A 13,871-nucleotide genomic window follows, 5' to 3' on the forward strand; every position below is an offset into this window, starting at 1 on the left:
CTCATCTGAGGTACCAAAGTACTGATCTGCTGAAAAAAATAACTAAAGATGATGAGCTGCAGGTTCATCACCAAGAAAGCTGAACATCAAGCTGAATACAAAGAAAATGCATTTCTGAAATGAATATAAACACCCTCTTATGGATACCAAATCCAACATATAACTTAATAACTCAATATACTTCAGGGGTAGCAACAAGCCTCAAGGCAACAAAATTACTCCAGGCATTGGAAATCATATTATTCTAATAATAAAAATTCTACTTCTTAACAGAAAATGTGGTAGGAATCATTATTCATAACTGATTTCCCTCAAAGGAAACAGGGCTAAGTACTAATGTCCCACCGAGCTGGTATTCCATTCCCCAGATAATGCTCTTTTCGATGCTGGGGGAAAAACAGCACTGAGCCCTCACAGCAATATCATAAGCTACAAATGCTAACCAGTCATTAATGCAAGATCAAGAATAAGATAAAGAGAACAGAATATTTTTTGTAAGAAATGAAAAACACATTTAATTCTGAGAGCTTGTTTTCATTTTAGTAGTTCTGTTCTTTTCCTAGGTATTTCTGTTTCATTTAGAAGAATACATTTCTTACTTCATTAGAGAAGGCAAGCCTTGAAGCTCAGTGTAAAGTAAATAAACCATGCATAATAATAAAGAATTGCTAGAGTCTTCATCCTATTTATAAGGTCACTTAAGTTCAAACACCTTTGATTAAAAAGAAAAAATTTAATCAGCAAGGGTGTCATTCATCCTCACTGATGTCCATATGTCCATACCTAAAAAAACATTAAACAACAAACAACTGGACCAGAAAGTCGTGACCAAGTTCAAATTCTCATTTTACTTTGAACCTGATTGATGTTAGTTTTAGAAATAACGAATTAAACATCAGAATACTCCAGAGGTCAGATTTTCAAAGCTCAGAGCCCAGTTACTCCCACTACAAACAACAGAAAATCAGTTCTTTTCACTTCAAATTAAGAACAGTAGGACTTGCTAGAGCCAAACTTCTAACATCTTACCTAGAACACAAGCCATATTTATAAAAGAGTAAGAAAAAACACAGAACACATGTTACTAATCACTAATAATTATTTTGGGTAAGTTGAACAAGAAACTGTTTTCTAGATCCAGGATCTTCTTTAGCCCTCTTCCCATCTGCCCTGAACTATTTCTGTATCCAGCTGGCAAATTTCAACCCAAGAGAACACTCCCAAATTATTACATTCCTAAAATACAAGTCAAGAAATGAAGAGGGATCATCTCAATGCTGCCACACTGAGGAAAGTCTTCTCTGATTTCAACCCCAGTTGAAATACACCAGAAAATATACAGAGAGTGGGAGACACTGTGAATGCTTCAACCACATAAACAGCTCTCAGAAGAAAATCAAATCAGAGGACATAAATCTATTGGAAATGCAGTTTCAGACTATTGCTGCTCATGGACTTACACACTGCAATTAACTCCGTTCAGGAATCTTTTTTGTCCTAACTTTTGTATTTAATCAAAAGACAGTCAATCTCACATTAAGGGAACATAAGGTACTACACTTAAATTCTATGAGATACTCTATGATCGTAAAAGGTACCATTTTGATAATTGTGGGAAACAATGTTCTTTATCATCTCCTAAAACCCAGGTTCAGATGCTTTTCATCAGTCTTCCACACTTCCTTGCAGAGGCAGTTGCTGCTAAAAAGAAGTAGTTCACCCTCCATGGGTCTATTCATTCCATGGCATCCCTAACAAGTGCTAGCATGAATTCCAAGTGTGAGAGTGATTTTTGTGACATAAGTTTCAGCCCTCTTGGAACTAGAACAAAACTATCAGTCTGGCTAAGAGAGGACAAAGAGCCCTCTGATAGTAAGTTACTAGTCCAGTTAACAATTGAATCAACAACCCTCTGGTGAAAATCTAGGAGAGTTTTCTGTAGCATCTACCTGATGCCTAGTATTACTGGTATCTCCTGCTGTAATTAATTGAAGGGACTCTCTTACAGCTGCTTACACAATCTGCCTAACTTGACAATAAAAAATTTGTCTTACCAAGACTTCACAAGCTAAACAATAACTAAAAGAAGCAATACTTCCAACAATATCCCAAATACATTTAATGCATTTTCATCTGTCAAGCTGGAATATGTCATCTTAAGGGAAAGGAGAGTAAAAAAAAAAAAGATGTATTAAACTATACGCAGTATAATAAAAATAACACCCCAAAAGAGCTTATGTTTTAATATATTTTGATATTGGCTCATTTTCATTTTTAAGGGACATCAAAAAAACTGGCAGAAGAAACAGTGAAGAATATTCTATGATACATTAGTGTCTTTATCCATTTGTTTTGTCTGGCTTCTGTGTTGTAACACATTGTAGGAGCTGGAAAAAAAATATACAACTCTCATAAAAGTAATATTTACACAAGAGAAAAATATTGCTCTTGTTCTGGTTCACCTACTTCCGTTTTTATGTTGTAGTTCTGGCCAAGAACACTCTCCAGGAGTTCTTTGATCGTCTGGTCTGAGGGAGATGGAGAAGTAGACTGCAGGGAAGCAATTATTTCATCAATGGACCTTGCAACCACTTTCACAGGCAATGCTGGTGTGGAAGTAGGCTCTTCAGGTTTGCTCTGCTGGAAGTTCTTCTCGTATATTTTTGAAATGTCTGGTCTAGTCACATCTCTTGCCTCTTCCAACTGTTCTCTAGCAGACCTCACACTTGGCTGCTTGCTTCTTTTTCTCAGTACTCTTACCGATTCAACATCTAAATCTTGTTGCTTTGCTTTTGAAATCACACTGCTTCTCTTCTTACAGCTTTCCCTGGTTATTTTTCCCTTTCTTGAAATATTTTTACTTGTATCAGAATCTGTAGAGCTAAATTCATCACTCTCTCTAATCACAGTATCTATTTCTGCAGTTTTATCTCTTTTTAAATTCTGGGGATCCATCTGTAGCATATGCACTCTATTCTTTACTTTACTAACAGCTTTTGTCTTTTCTAATGAGATAGGGGAGCTATTAACATGAAAATTAGACCTGCAGTAACTTGGCTTTTGAGATGGTGCTGGGTGTCTGACCATTACAATTTTTTTAGTGGTACCGGCAAATGATGCTATTACTGGCAGTTTTACAACTGTACTTTCATAACTACAAGTGGCATTTTCTCTGCTAACTTTTTCAGAGCAACTTGTCTGATTTTTGTCAGCACTGTCTTCTTCCACAGATTTATTTCTTTGAGTAATCACCCTGAGATCAGGAGTTTGTTTTTTCATGTCTTTTACTTCAGAAGATATCCTTACTTTCTGCGAACACCAGAACACCCAATGAATTAATTAGTAGTATTTTTATTTATATTCTTGACAGGCTTATGTGGACTCTTTGACCTCTGGAGAGGATAATGTTCTTAACTGATGCAACTGATCTGGTGTTAAGTTTTCCAATAAATGCTCACATTTCTACAGACTATCCCATTGCATATAGTTTCATATTTCTTAATCATATTCAGCTCTTCCACATAACTCAGTCCAAAGTGTTCATGTTTTCTAGCAATTTTCTCCTACTGTATGCAGCCTGTAAATTCAAACAGAAATGAGGTTTTTTATTTTATATACCAACACAGAACCCAACCTTGCAAAGACTACTTCATTTTGCTAAAGGCCCCATTGATTCGAACAAGACTGTTCTGAACACATATAATTAAGCACCAGAAATGCCTATGAGTAGTACTTCTATCTTTGGGAGCGTATACCGGGGGTTGGACAGAAACTCCCAAGAGTGAAAAAACAGAGAAAGGATAAAGCTTAAGGCTTTCTCGAAGTAACCACACAAAGCTTTCCACCTACAAAAACCAGTGACCCCTCCAAGCCTCACCTCTCCCCCTCGAGCAGGCAAAGGGCCCCCCTCCCCTCTCAGAAGTACCTCACAGCTTGACAGCCCCCAGCCGGGCCGCCGGTAGGAGAGGCACGGCACGGGGCAGCGACCCCGCCGCGCACCGGCACAGGCCCCGCGGCCCCCCCCAGTCCCTTAGGCCCCGCGCAGCAGGGTTGCTAGTCTCCCGCACGGCGCTGGCGGCCTCAGGAACGACGACGAGCCGGGCCCGCAGCGCCAGGAGGAGCCACCACCGCAGCCGCTCCCTCTTGAGCCGGCGGGCAGGGGAAGGACGCGCTCCGTAACCAAGCAACGAGGCTCCCGCCGGAGGAGAGAGCGGGCGGCGCCGGCGGCCACCCCTAGCGAGCGCCCCCTGCCGGCGGGGAGGGCCCGGCGGGGGCCACGCCAGGCTGGGTTTCCCCGCGGACTCCACGCACGCAGCATCGCTCGGGCGCAGGCGGCACCCGGGATCTCCCCACTTCCCCTCCCCGTGGGTGACGGGGACGTGAAGTCTTTTACGTGTGGGGCTTTGGTGGGAATTTACTCCCCTGAGTGAGCTTATATTTGAAGGTCTGCAAGTTTCAGCGTCATCTGGAGACGTTAGAAACGTTCAGGCTGAACCACGGGTTTCTGAGGGCCACGGTATGGCCGAGGTTATTGGTACCATTGTAGCCTCCTTTCTCTTCTGAGTACGGCAAACCTTGTTCTGCTGTCAGTCACAGGCTCTTTAAAGTTTTGACCTGAAAACCAAGCGTACGCATGGCATCGCTGGGGATTTGCGTGCCACGCAATGCAGCCGCTTCCTAAATGCAATTACAGGTGCATTTTTCCCGTCAAACTGATTTCCCTAATTGTCAGAGAGTCAGCTTGGAGATGAAAGGCCAACTCAGCTGCGTTTAACTAGTTTATCATCAATAAAATTTCTGTTGTCGGGATTTAATTTACAATGCTAGGGATTGCCTGCAACAGGAGAGACTCCGTGTCAGACTCCATAAACCGACCAGCTTTGCAGCATTGACATGAGCAAAAAGTCTGAAACCAGTTCTCTGGGAGGAATCCTGACTCCGTGTCTTACAGTTTTCCTAGCCTGTCCTTCAAAGAGCAGAAGTATCAAATACATTTGACAGCTGTCTGCTGAAAGTTAAATTTTAACAGTAGTTCTTTTCAAACACAACGTATGATGTAAAAGTGGACCAAGAAAACGTATGACCATTTCAGTGTCCAACAAATGTAGGGATGATAACATGTGCCAAAAATCATCAAACTTCAGGAAAGAAATTTTAAAATGAAGATATAAATTAAAAGAAAATGTGAAAAGTCAAAGTGAATCTATCAAGATGGTTATAACTATGGCACAAACCTACAAGGTCACATTGACCAGGTTCCCTAAAAAGCTGGTTGTCTAGAACACAGGCAAAAACAAAGCAGCTTATAGCAGTAAGGGGGGGAAAGGGAAAAAAAAAAAAAAAAAGGAGGCGTTTCCCACATATAATCTGAGCTCAAAGCACTGGGATTTCCATGAATCTCTGGGCTGCAACAGTTCACAAAATTATGTTTGTAATCTACTGATATCTCTTATGGTGGGTAAAAATAAAGCCTTTTTTTTTTTTTTCTTCAGTTTGGGTCCCCAAACATACTGTGATAACAAGGAACTGTAGGGACTAACTGCACATATTGTATTCAAATATGTCACTCAACTGATTGAAAGGCTCCACTGATCTAACAGGCAAATGTCTTCTATTATCCTCTCCTTTCTTTCTAGCTTTCAGCTACAGCTTTGTAGCTTTTTTTCCCTACCTGATTGTATTCCTGAAGTGCAAGGAGGTAGCCAGTATACTTCTTGAAAACAATGCTTCTTACACTGGGCTAGATGGCCCACTTTTAGCTTGCTAATGCAACTAAAAACTTGTTGAAGATTAAAAACTCATTAGCCAATCACATTACATCCCAATTAATTGCAGGTTTTCTTCTTCTGATAGCAAGATAACTGATTAAAGCCATCTAATACACCCTAGGAAGCCTATCTATTTGGTGTCTGATTTGCTTCTCCCTCTCTCTAGCAGGAATCCCAGAGTAGCTGGAGGAGCAGAAAGTGAAATACGAAGTAGTTGGTCTGTGTTGAAGGGTTCCCATTAGCTGTCCAGGCCATTAGAGCAGTTCAGAACAGGAATGAAATGTTCAATTGCCTCATTGAAGATGAATCCTATTAGCAGTTTAATGCAGTTGCAAGCCTAGAGAACAGATCCATTTCAAACTAGTTAAACAGTAAGTAAAGGCTCAACATTTTCATTTACCTAGAACAGTTCCTCTCTGCAGGAGTCACAGTGGGATGTGGAAGAAAAGACCCTGCATGTGAAGAGGTATTTGCATCAGGAAGTTCCTGTAAGAAGCTGCTGAATGGCAAGAAGTATTTGCATCAAAAAAATCTTAGGAAGAAGGAAAAATCCTTACACACGGGTTTCCTCTTTAGGTTAATAGTTGTGGTAAAATGGAAAATTAGTATGCTGTGTTATTTTACTGTGTCTGTTGTCTGTCAGTTCTGCTTGCAGCAGACCAGGGACTGGCTCCTGGAGAATGTAGTTAGGTTGCAAGAAAGGTTCCAGCCTTGGTTCATAAATGTTTCCTGTTTTACAGCATTTAGACCCTGGGTCTTGTAAGCAAAGGGAGTAAGCACCCAAGGGGAGCTGATGTCAAGTTAAATCCCAAATGCTCTATTTTTCCCCTACTGAGCCACACACATTGCTTAGCAGTCATTGCATGAGTAAGTGTTGCCAATATATCCCCTAGATCCTCAGCTTGAGCTCCAGAGATGACAGTTGCAGAGATTCTGGTCTCTCATACACAGGAAAACAGGGAAAACTTTTTCCCCTTTCCACAGGTATTATTTGCATGTGCCACTCTCTTAATGATCACAGGGATGCTTGAAGCCTGAAGGTGTTTTTTTATTGAGTATTTAGTTAAACAGGTTAAGCCCTATCTCTGTAGCTTGCAAAATCCAAAATTTAATCAATAGATGAATCCTTATACTTAGCAAATGGATCTAGATTTGGAAAACTGTGCAAGTTCAGTGCCTGGGTACACATTATTATTTTTCTTAATTAGGCCTCACCAGACCACTAAGCTTTCTAATGTCACATAAATTGTATCATCTAAGTTTCAGAATCATAGAATGGTTTAGGTTGGAAAAGACCTTTAAGATCATCAAGTCCAACCATCAACCTAGCACTGCTAAGTCCACCACTAAACCATGTCCCTAAGTGTCTCATCCACACGTCTTTTAAATACCTCCAGGGATGGGAACTCAACCACCTCCCTGGGCAGCCTGTTCCAATGTCTGACAACCCTTTCAGTGAAGAATTTTTTCCTAATACCCAGCCTGAACCTCCCCTGGCACAACTTGAGGCCATTTCCTCTTGTCCTGTCACTAGTCACTTGGGAGAAGAGACCAACACCCACCTCTCTGCAACCCCCTTTCAGGTAACTGTAGAGAGCGATAAGGTCTCCCCTCAGCCTCCTCTTCTCCAGACTGAACAACCCCAGTTCCCTCAGCTGCTCCTCATAAGACTTGTGCTCCAGACCCCTCACCAGCTTCGTCGCCCTTCTCTGGACACACTCCAGCACCTCAATGTCCTTCTTGTAGTGAGGGGCCCAAAACTGAACACAGTATTTGAGGTGCAGCCTCACCAGTGCCGAGTACAGGGGCACAATCACCTCCCTACTCCTGCTGGGCACACTATTTCTGATACAGGCCAGGAGGCCGTTGGCCTTCTTGGCCACCTGGGCACACTGCAACTCTTTTCACATTAAATAGTCCAAAGGCCCCCAGCCCTGCTCGGGGATGCTGTGCTCTCCCTTTCGATGTGCTACAGCCAGAGCATTAGTCTAGTCTGCTTCGAAATGGCAGCACACTTGCTCAAAACCATTCACCAATGCAATAGTTCTAGCAAGGCTAACAACATATTTACAAATACAGTTTCACCATGATGCCCAAGTAGCATTATCCCATTTTAGTGACCAGGAGCTACAACAAAGAGAGTTTGAATGACTTTCCAAAGACCCCTAGCAGAACCAGTGGCACATTCATAACTGAGTCTGTGCTTCTGTCTGCTAGGAAATAGATAATCAGAGGTATGTGTCCTCAGGCTACAGGCTACTGTTTGCTCTTTGCATCAACATCTTTGTTTTAATATTTCTGTCACATATATATATAAAATGGCCATAAATACTCAGAGAATATTGAACTGTGAAGTATCGCCACTGGGAATGTACCACACAAACTTCTCTGACAGTTACACTGTGGGGACAGTAATCTGTAGCAGAAGAGTGGAGTAAACAGGTGGGGGGGAATAATCTCTTAAATCAGAGAGTGTCAATACTGAAAAGCTTTTTGGTTAGTTGCAAGGGTTTGATCCAGCTGAGCTGAAGGAAATACTTCTATTTTTTTTTTTGGTGATCAATCCGCATTGAATCCCTTGTGCAGTAAGCAGCCATAGAAAGGTTTTGTGGAATTAGTATTATAAATCACACATTCAATCCCTTTGTGAGTGTTGAAAGCATTGTCATTCTTCTAATCACTATATCCTATCTTTGATCCATAACAAATATGCACACCCAGCTCTACTAATCTCCATTCTGATTGTGAGATATCTGTATTTGCCAGTACTATGCCAGCAGAAATAGTTAAAATTTTTCTTCCTCCTATGATTTTGGGCTTTGCTTTTTTTTTCCCTCCCGAATGAAATACATTATTTAAATAATGGCATTTTGTTTATAATTCAAAATAAAAATAAATAAAAAGTTGGAAAGAAGATGAAGCCCTTTTATTCAGAACTGTATCTATAATGAGGAATCATTACAATGAGAAAATCATTTGGTCATTTTGAGTGATCATGAATCCCAGATTTATTTTTTGGTATGATGTGACTGTAATATTTCCAGATATGTGCCATTTTATTATACAGCCCAAGAGAAATGACATGAGTTACTTCTAAAAGCCCATCACACATAGCCTTTATTATAGGCACAAGGTCAGAGACACTCCTGGCTTTGAAGAAGGCTGTAAGCAATAAATGGAGAAATTACAGCTAAACACCTGCCAAAGTCTTTGCTGGGCTCAACCCTTTACTTGCTTTAGTTTTAAAATTTGATCATATTATCTCTGCTCTCCATTGTCTTTCAGTTAATACAGCAGATTTTCTGTTCAGCTATTCCAGTCCAACTCTTCTTTTCTCTTAGGACAACAGCTTGACTGTGGATGTATAGATGTAGATATATACGTGTGTGTTTGTAGATCTCATAGGTTTCACAGCTGAGGACTCAGTGTTGGGGGACATAGAAATCCCCTTTAATCACAAGAAAAATCTTCACATCTGATCAATTTCTTGAGCAAAAGGAAATGCCCTGCAAAGGGTGAGGAGAGATGTCTGCGGAAGCTGAAGTTCCAGCTACCTCTAAGGGTAATGTTAAAAAAGATTTGAAGAATTTCTGGCACAGGATGGATGGTGATCCTTGATATTGATGCTGAAAAGGGGAAAAGGATTGTTTATTCAATGGGTAATAGGAAAGCCACCTGATCCAGCTATGAAATTGTTGGGATGGAAGAGAGGATCTCTCTCTTTTGGAGGAACTGGAGGAAAGGTCAGTTGTTGGATTCCCTCCCAATCATCCCACCTTAAGTCACTACCTAAAAAGGAGTAAAACTGAAACTACATGCGCTGCAGAAATACTTTGGCAGTCGCCTTGTTGGCTGGGGAGGGGTGGAGGAGAAATGAACTAAATCTGATTCTTCCTTGTTTCACCGGTAGTTATACAGAGAACTGAGCAAATGTGACAACAGAAGGGAAGGCACATGGTGAGCTAAGTGACCTTCCTGACGTCATTCCCTTAAATCTGCTCAGCAGGGAGATTCACCCTTGAAATGCTTGAAGCAGCAGCAGAAGCTTAGGCCAACTGCTGGGAGGACCAACCACTCTCCAAAATACTGAACAGCTGCTGCCCACCCCCCACCCCCCCGATGTTACGAAATCCAGACCTTTCTCTGCTTTCCCACAGACACTAGTTGACTATCCTATTTTATGGGTCTTGCTCATGATTTTAGGGTGTTACCCGTTGATATCCACATTCTCACATTTCAATGTAAAACTATGGGACATGTTACATCGGGCTTCCAGGCATCCTTTTCCCAGGCAAACATCATTTTTGCTATACACAGGTTAGTGTATGTGCCCTGACAGAGTAAATGGCCAAAGTGTTTCTCTATATGTGTGATCGTGCTGCCACACATCCCACACTTGCTGGGTGTCCGTGTTAATCCAGCTCAAGAAAATGTGCAGTTAATTCAGCCTGAATTAATTTATGCTCTAGGAACTGCAAGCTGGGTAAAACTGTGGAACTGCTCCCTGGGGAGGAGTTTAAATAAGCCAGCCTTGATTTTGTACATTTGATTCTTCAGAGCTGAAGCCAGCCAAGAAAGCCATTTATGATGGATACTGGTCTCTCCCAATGCTTTTCCATAAAACTGCTGTGGAGACAGAGACAGGGAAATGAATAGTTCTTTGTAGGTAAAAGAGAATGGAGCAAACAATTTGAAAATATGGTGCTATGCAGTGAAAGAAGGGTAGCATTCCTCCACTCTCCATCACACAAAATCCAAGTTACCAAACCAAGTCCATCTTCTGCATAGGAAGGTCAGTTTGCAGAAGAACTGGAGTATTATATTGGCATGAATATTATAAGCAGTTGATCAGCTTTGCATCTCTTGTCCAATACAGTGATATTTGGTTTACATCAGTAAAACAGACGTTCTCACAGAGAACTCACTGCAGGTTTCGGAGAAGCAAGACTCGTGGAGAGTGGAAATACCTTTTGTTCAACCAGCAGATATTGTTGGGGGAAAAAAAAGGGCAGACTATGGCCCATGAAGTCACTTGGACAACTTCAACAAAGAAATAATTCTAGGATTCATGCAAAAGTCTCTCCTACCAAGCTTTGTTTCTTGTACCAGTTTATATAGATTAACTGCACTCACTGTCTCAGTCTGCTTTCTTGCTTCCTTATATGTGTGTTGAAAAAAAATTATATATATCCTGAAATACCACTTTTGCAATTTGGGTGAGATTCTACAAAGTGGGTGCCATTGGTGTGTATGTGTTTATCTCATATCTTATGATATGTTTATCAAGCATAATCAAATTCCCGCCTCCTCTGATACTGTTTCTTCCATGCCATGTTACTGCAGTTACTTTAAAACAAAACAAACCACACAAAACTTTCAAAAAGATATTGAGTAATTGCCTAAGAATTGGCACACTTGTTGAAATAAACAACAGGAGCATTTTCATTTACATTTTGGTAAATCATAACATAAATGAAAGACCAAATAATTGAAATAAATACCTACATGGCTGCTCTTGAGTCAAATGCAAAATATCAAATGCATTTATTTTTACATAAAGTAAGTAAAACACACTTGGCCAATCCCACACTGCAGTGTGGGCATCCTGCCAACTGGAGTTCTGCAAACAGCATACACACATCTAGCCCTGCTAGCAAAAATAAAGTGAGTGTATGCAATGGGTCATGATTTACCTAATTAAGAACTATATTGATACAGTAAAGAAAAAGTGGACAAGAAAACAGAGGCTTCTTTAATCTCATCTCTTCAACCATTCGATATTAACTTATTTGTAATTTTTCATTTCGTTATTTGTGCTTCTTTCTCCTTTAACTGATCTGATACATGAGTATTTTCGGGGGGGTGGTATTATTTTTTATGTCGGGAGTGTTGCTCAAGTGACTACATGCTGAATGATGCCTAGAAAAATGAATTGCAATGAAATTTAAGAAAAATAAAATAAAATAAAATAAAATAAAATAAAATAAAATAAAATAAAATAAAATAAAATAAAATAAAATAAAATAAAATAAAATAAAATCCGGCAACAGAAAGTCGCTACTGCAATGAGCCACACAATACTTCCTGGGCCTCGTACAGCGCCGGTGAAAGGCGCACCGTGGCTGTGACCCGTGAGAGCCCGGCAGGCCCGGCACCCCCCGGGAGCGCTCCCGGTGCCCCGGGGCCGCGGCCCCGGCAGGACTGGGCCCCCGAGGGGCGACCCGCCGCTGCGCTCCCGCCGGCAGCAGCGCGGCACATGCCCGTGGTGGTCCCGGCCTCTCCGGAGCCCCCTGCGCCCGCGGGGGCGGCTGACAGGGCGGAAAACCGGCGGCCCAGAAGCAGGCAGCGGGGAGGCAGGGCCCGGCGGGTGCGGGGTGCGCCCCCCGGCCGTCCCTGCCGGGGACAGGGCAGCGGGAGGGCACGTCTCGTCCGCCCAGGAGGATCCAGACCATGGGTGCCGGGGAGGAGAGGTGCAGAAAGAAAAGGGGGTGCCGCCCTCCTACCTCGGGTTGGTCGGGGGAAGGGGGTCGCTTGGCTGTGGTGGTCGTAGATAAGAAAAGTTCACGCAGAAAAGGCTCCAGAGCAAGCGTTGACCCCATGCAGTGCCCTCAGCTGCCCAGGCGCTGCTCCCGAAAGAGAGGAAGGTAAACGCCAACTTATCGCATCACACCGGCTCGTGAACTCCGGGGACCGGGGCCGCGGGAGCCACCGTCCCGCGGGGGGGGTGCTCCGGGCAGCGGGGGGCGGGGGGGGTCCCCGCCGGCTCTTCTCGTTGAGGGCTCAGCGGCAGGAGCACAGAGCCGGGGCGGCTCTGCCTGTGTGAGGCAGAGAAACAAGCCCCCCGACTCTGCCGCCGTCTCGATGGGCTCCCTCCGGAGCGAGGGGCGCTCCCGGCAGTCACAGACACCTGCTCCTGCTCCCGGAGCGCCCCGGGACCGCCCGGGCTCCCACCCCGGTCCGAAGGACCCGGCTCTGGGCAGCGGCACGTTCCCACCCGATTGCTGTTTGTCCGCTTGGGTGGGGGAGGATTCCGGGTTGGAAACAGATGGGAAGAGAGATTTCCCACCGTCGGGAGGGGTGGATAAGTAAGGACAGGGAGAGGGTGGGAGAGGCTGAGGCGTCCCACGGAGTTTGAGGAGACCCGCTGCGCAGCTCCCCTCCTCGTGTTGGGCCCGCCTGGGAAGCCAGGTACCAGCGACCCTCTGCAGGAGACGGAAAAGAAAAGGCGGCTGTACAGGGAGGAGCAGGGAATGCATCCTGATGCGGACGCAGCCTCGCAGCATCTTGCCGATCTGCCCCGCACAAGCACTGCCGAGAGATTCCCGGCCGGGAGACGATGGCGTTTGGGTAAAATCAAGCAAGACCCTCTAAGTTAAACAGAAGGGGTGGCCGGCAGGCGCTGCCCCTTCCAGGGGAAAAGTAGCTCTCACGCCGGAGTGAACTAAAACAGCGCTCCAAAGTTAAAATTAAAGCCCCCGCCGATTCCTCCGGCCGCCAGCCCCACGCGTGGGACAGTACCTGCGGGCGGCGCTCCCGAGCAGGGCTGGGCAAGGGGCGCCGACGGGCTCCCGGGCCGTGGCGGTTCCCCGCGTGGGCAGCGCCGCACCGGTGCTCGCTCCCTTCCCCGCGGCGCGGCCGGAGGGCCTTTCCCACGGGCGAGGCCCCTGGGCCCGGCCTGACAGCCGGGACCCCGCAGTGATGCGCCTCCCGCTTGCTGAGCGGTCTTTGCGGGGCCCAGCTCTCACTGCCAGCGCTAGGTACGCGGGATCCCGAGGACGTCCTCCCCCCGCTCCACACACACCCAAACCACACACACATACTTTCCTCTTTTAGGTCAGTTACTGTGTTTCCCTCCTTGGCAGCGCGCACCGCTGGAGCCAGGAGCTGAGACCTTGCTCCCGTTTAGATGGGGAAAACACAGCTCATCTCAGCCTGCACAAATAGTTCCCCCTGGAGAAAAAAGAAAAAAAAAAAAAAAGTCAGTATACAGCTTGATCAGAAACTGGCGCTACTCTAACGAGGGCTGGGGAAAGGCTCTGTGTACGTCGGGCCACGGCTACCGTCCTGAAGTCTAGAAAACGCGTAAGCAGCTAAGCGCGTCTG

The 13,871-nt window shown here is 44.4% G+C and overlaps 1 protein-coding gene across 1 annotated transcript in view; it reads right to left on the reverse strand.

Annotated features, from left to right (window-relative positions):
* Positions 1-12,026, reverse strand: part of TTC6 (tetratricopeptide repeat domain 6) — a 71,880-nt gene extending 59,854 nt beyond the window's left edge. Inside the window, exons 1-2 of the mRNA XM_059819535.1 lie at positions 11,850-12,026; positions 2,467-3,309 (exon numbers count right to left, since the gene is read on the reverse strand). Coding sequence (XP_059675518.1) covers positions 2,467-3,309; positions 11,850-12,026 — 1,020 coding nt within the window. The remainder of the gene's footprint in view (positions 1-2,466; positions 3,310-11,849) is intronic.
* Positions 12,027-13,871: the final 1,845 nt, after the last annotated feature.

Source organism: Gavia stellata, chromosome 7 (assembly GCF_030936135.1).
Source record: "Gavia stellata isolate bGavSte3 chromosome 7, bGavSte3.hap2, whole genome shotgun sequence".
Classification (NCBI taxonomy): domain Eukaryota; kingdom Metazoa; phylum Chordata; class Aves; order Gaviiformes; family Gaviidae; genus Gavia; species Gavia stellata.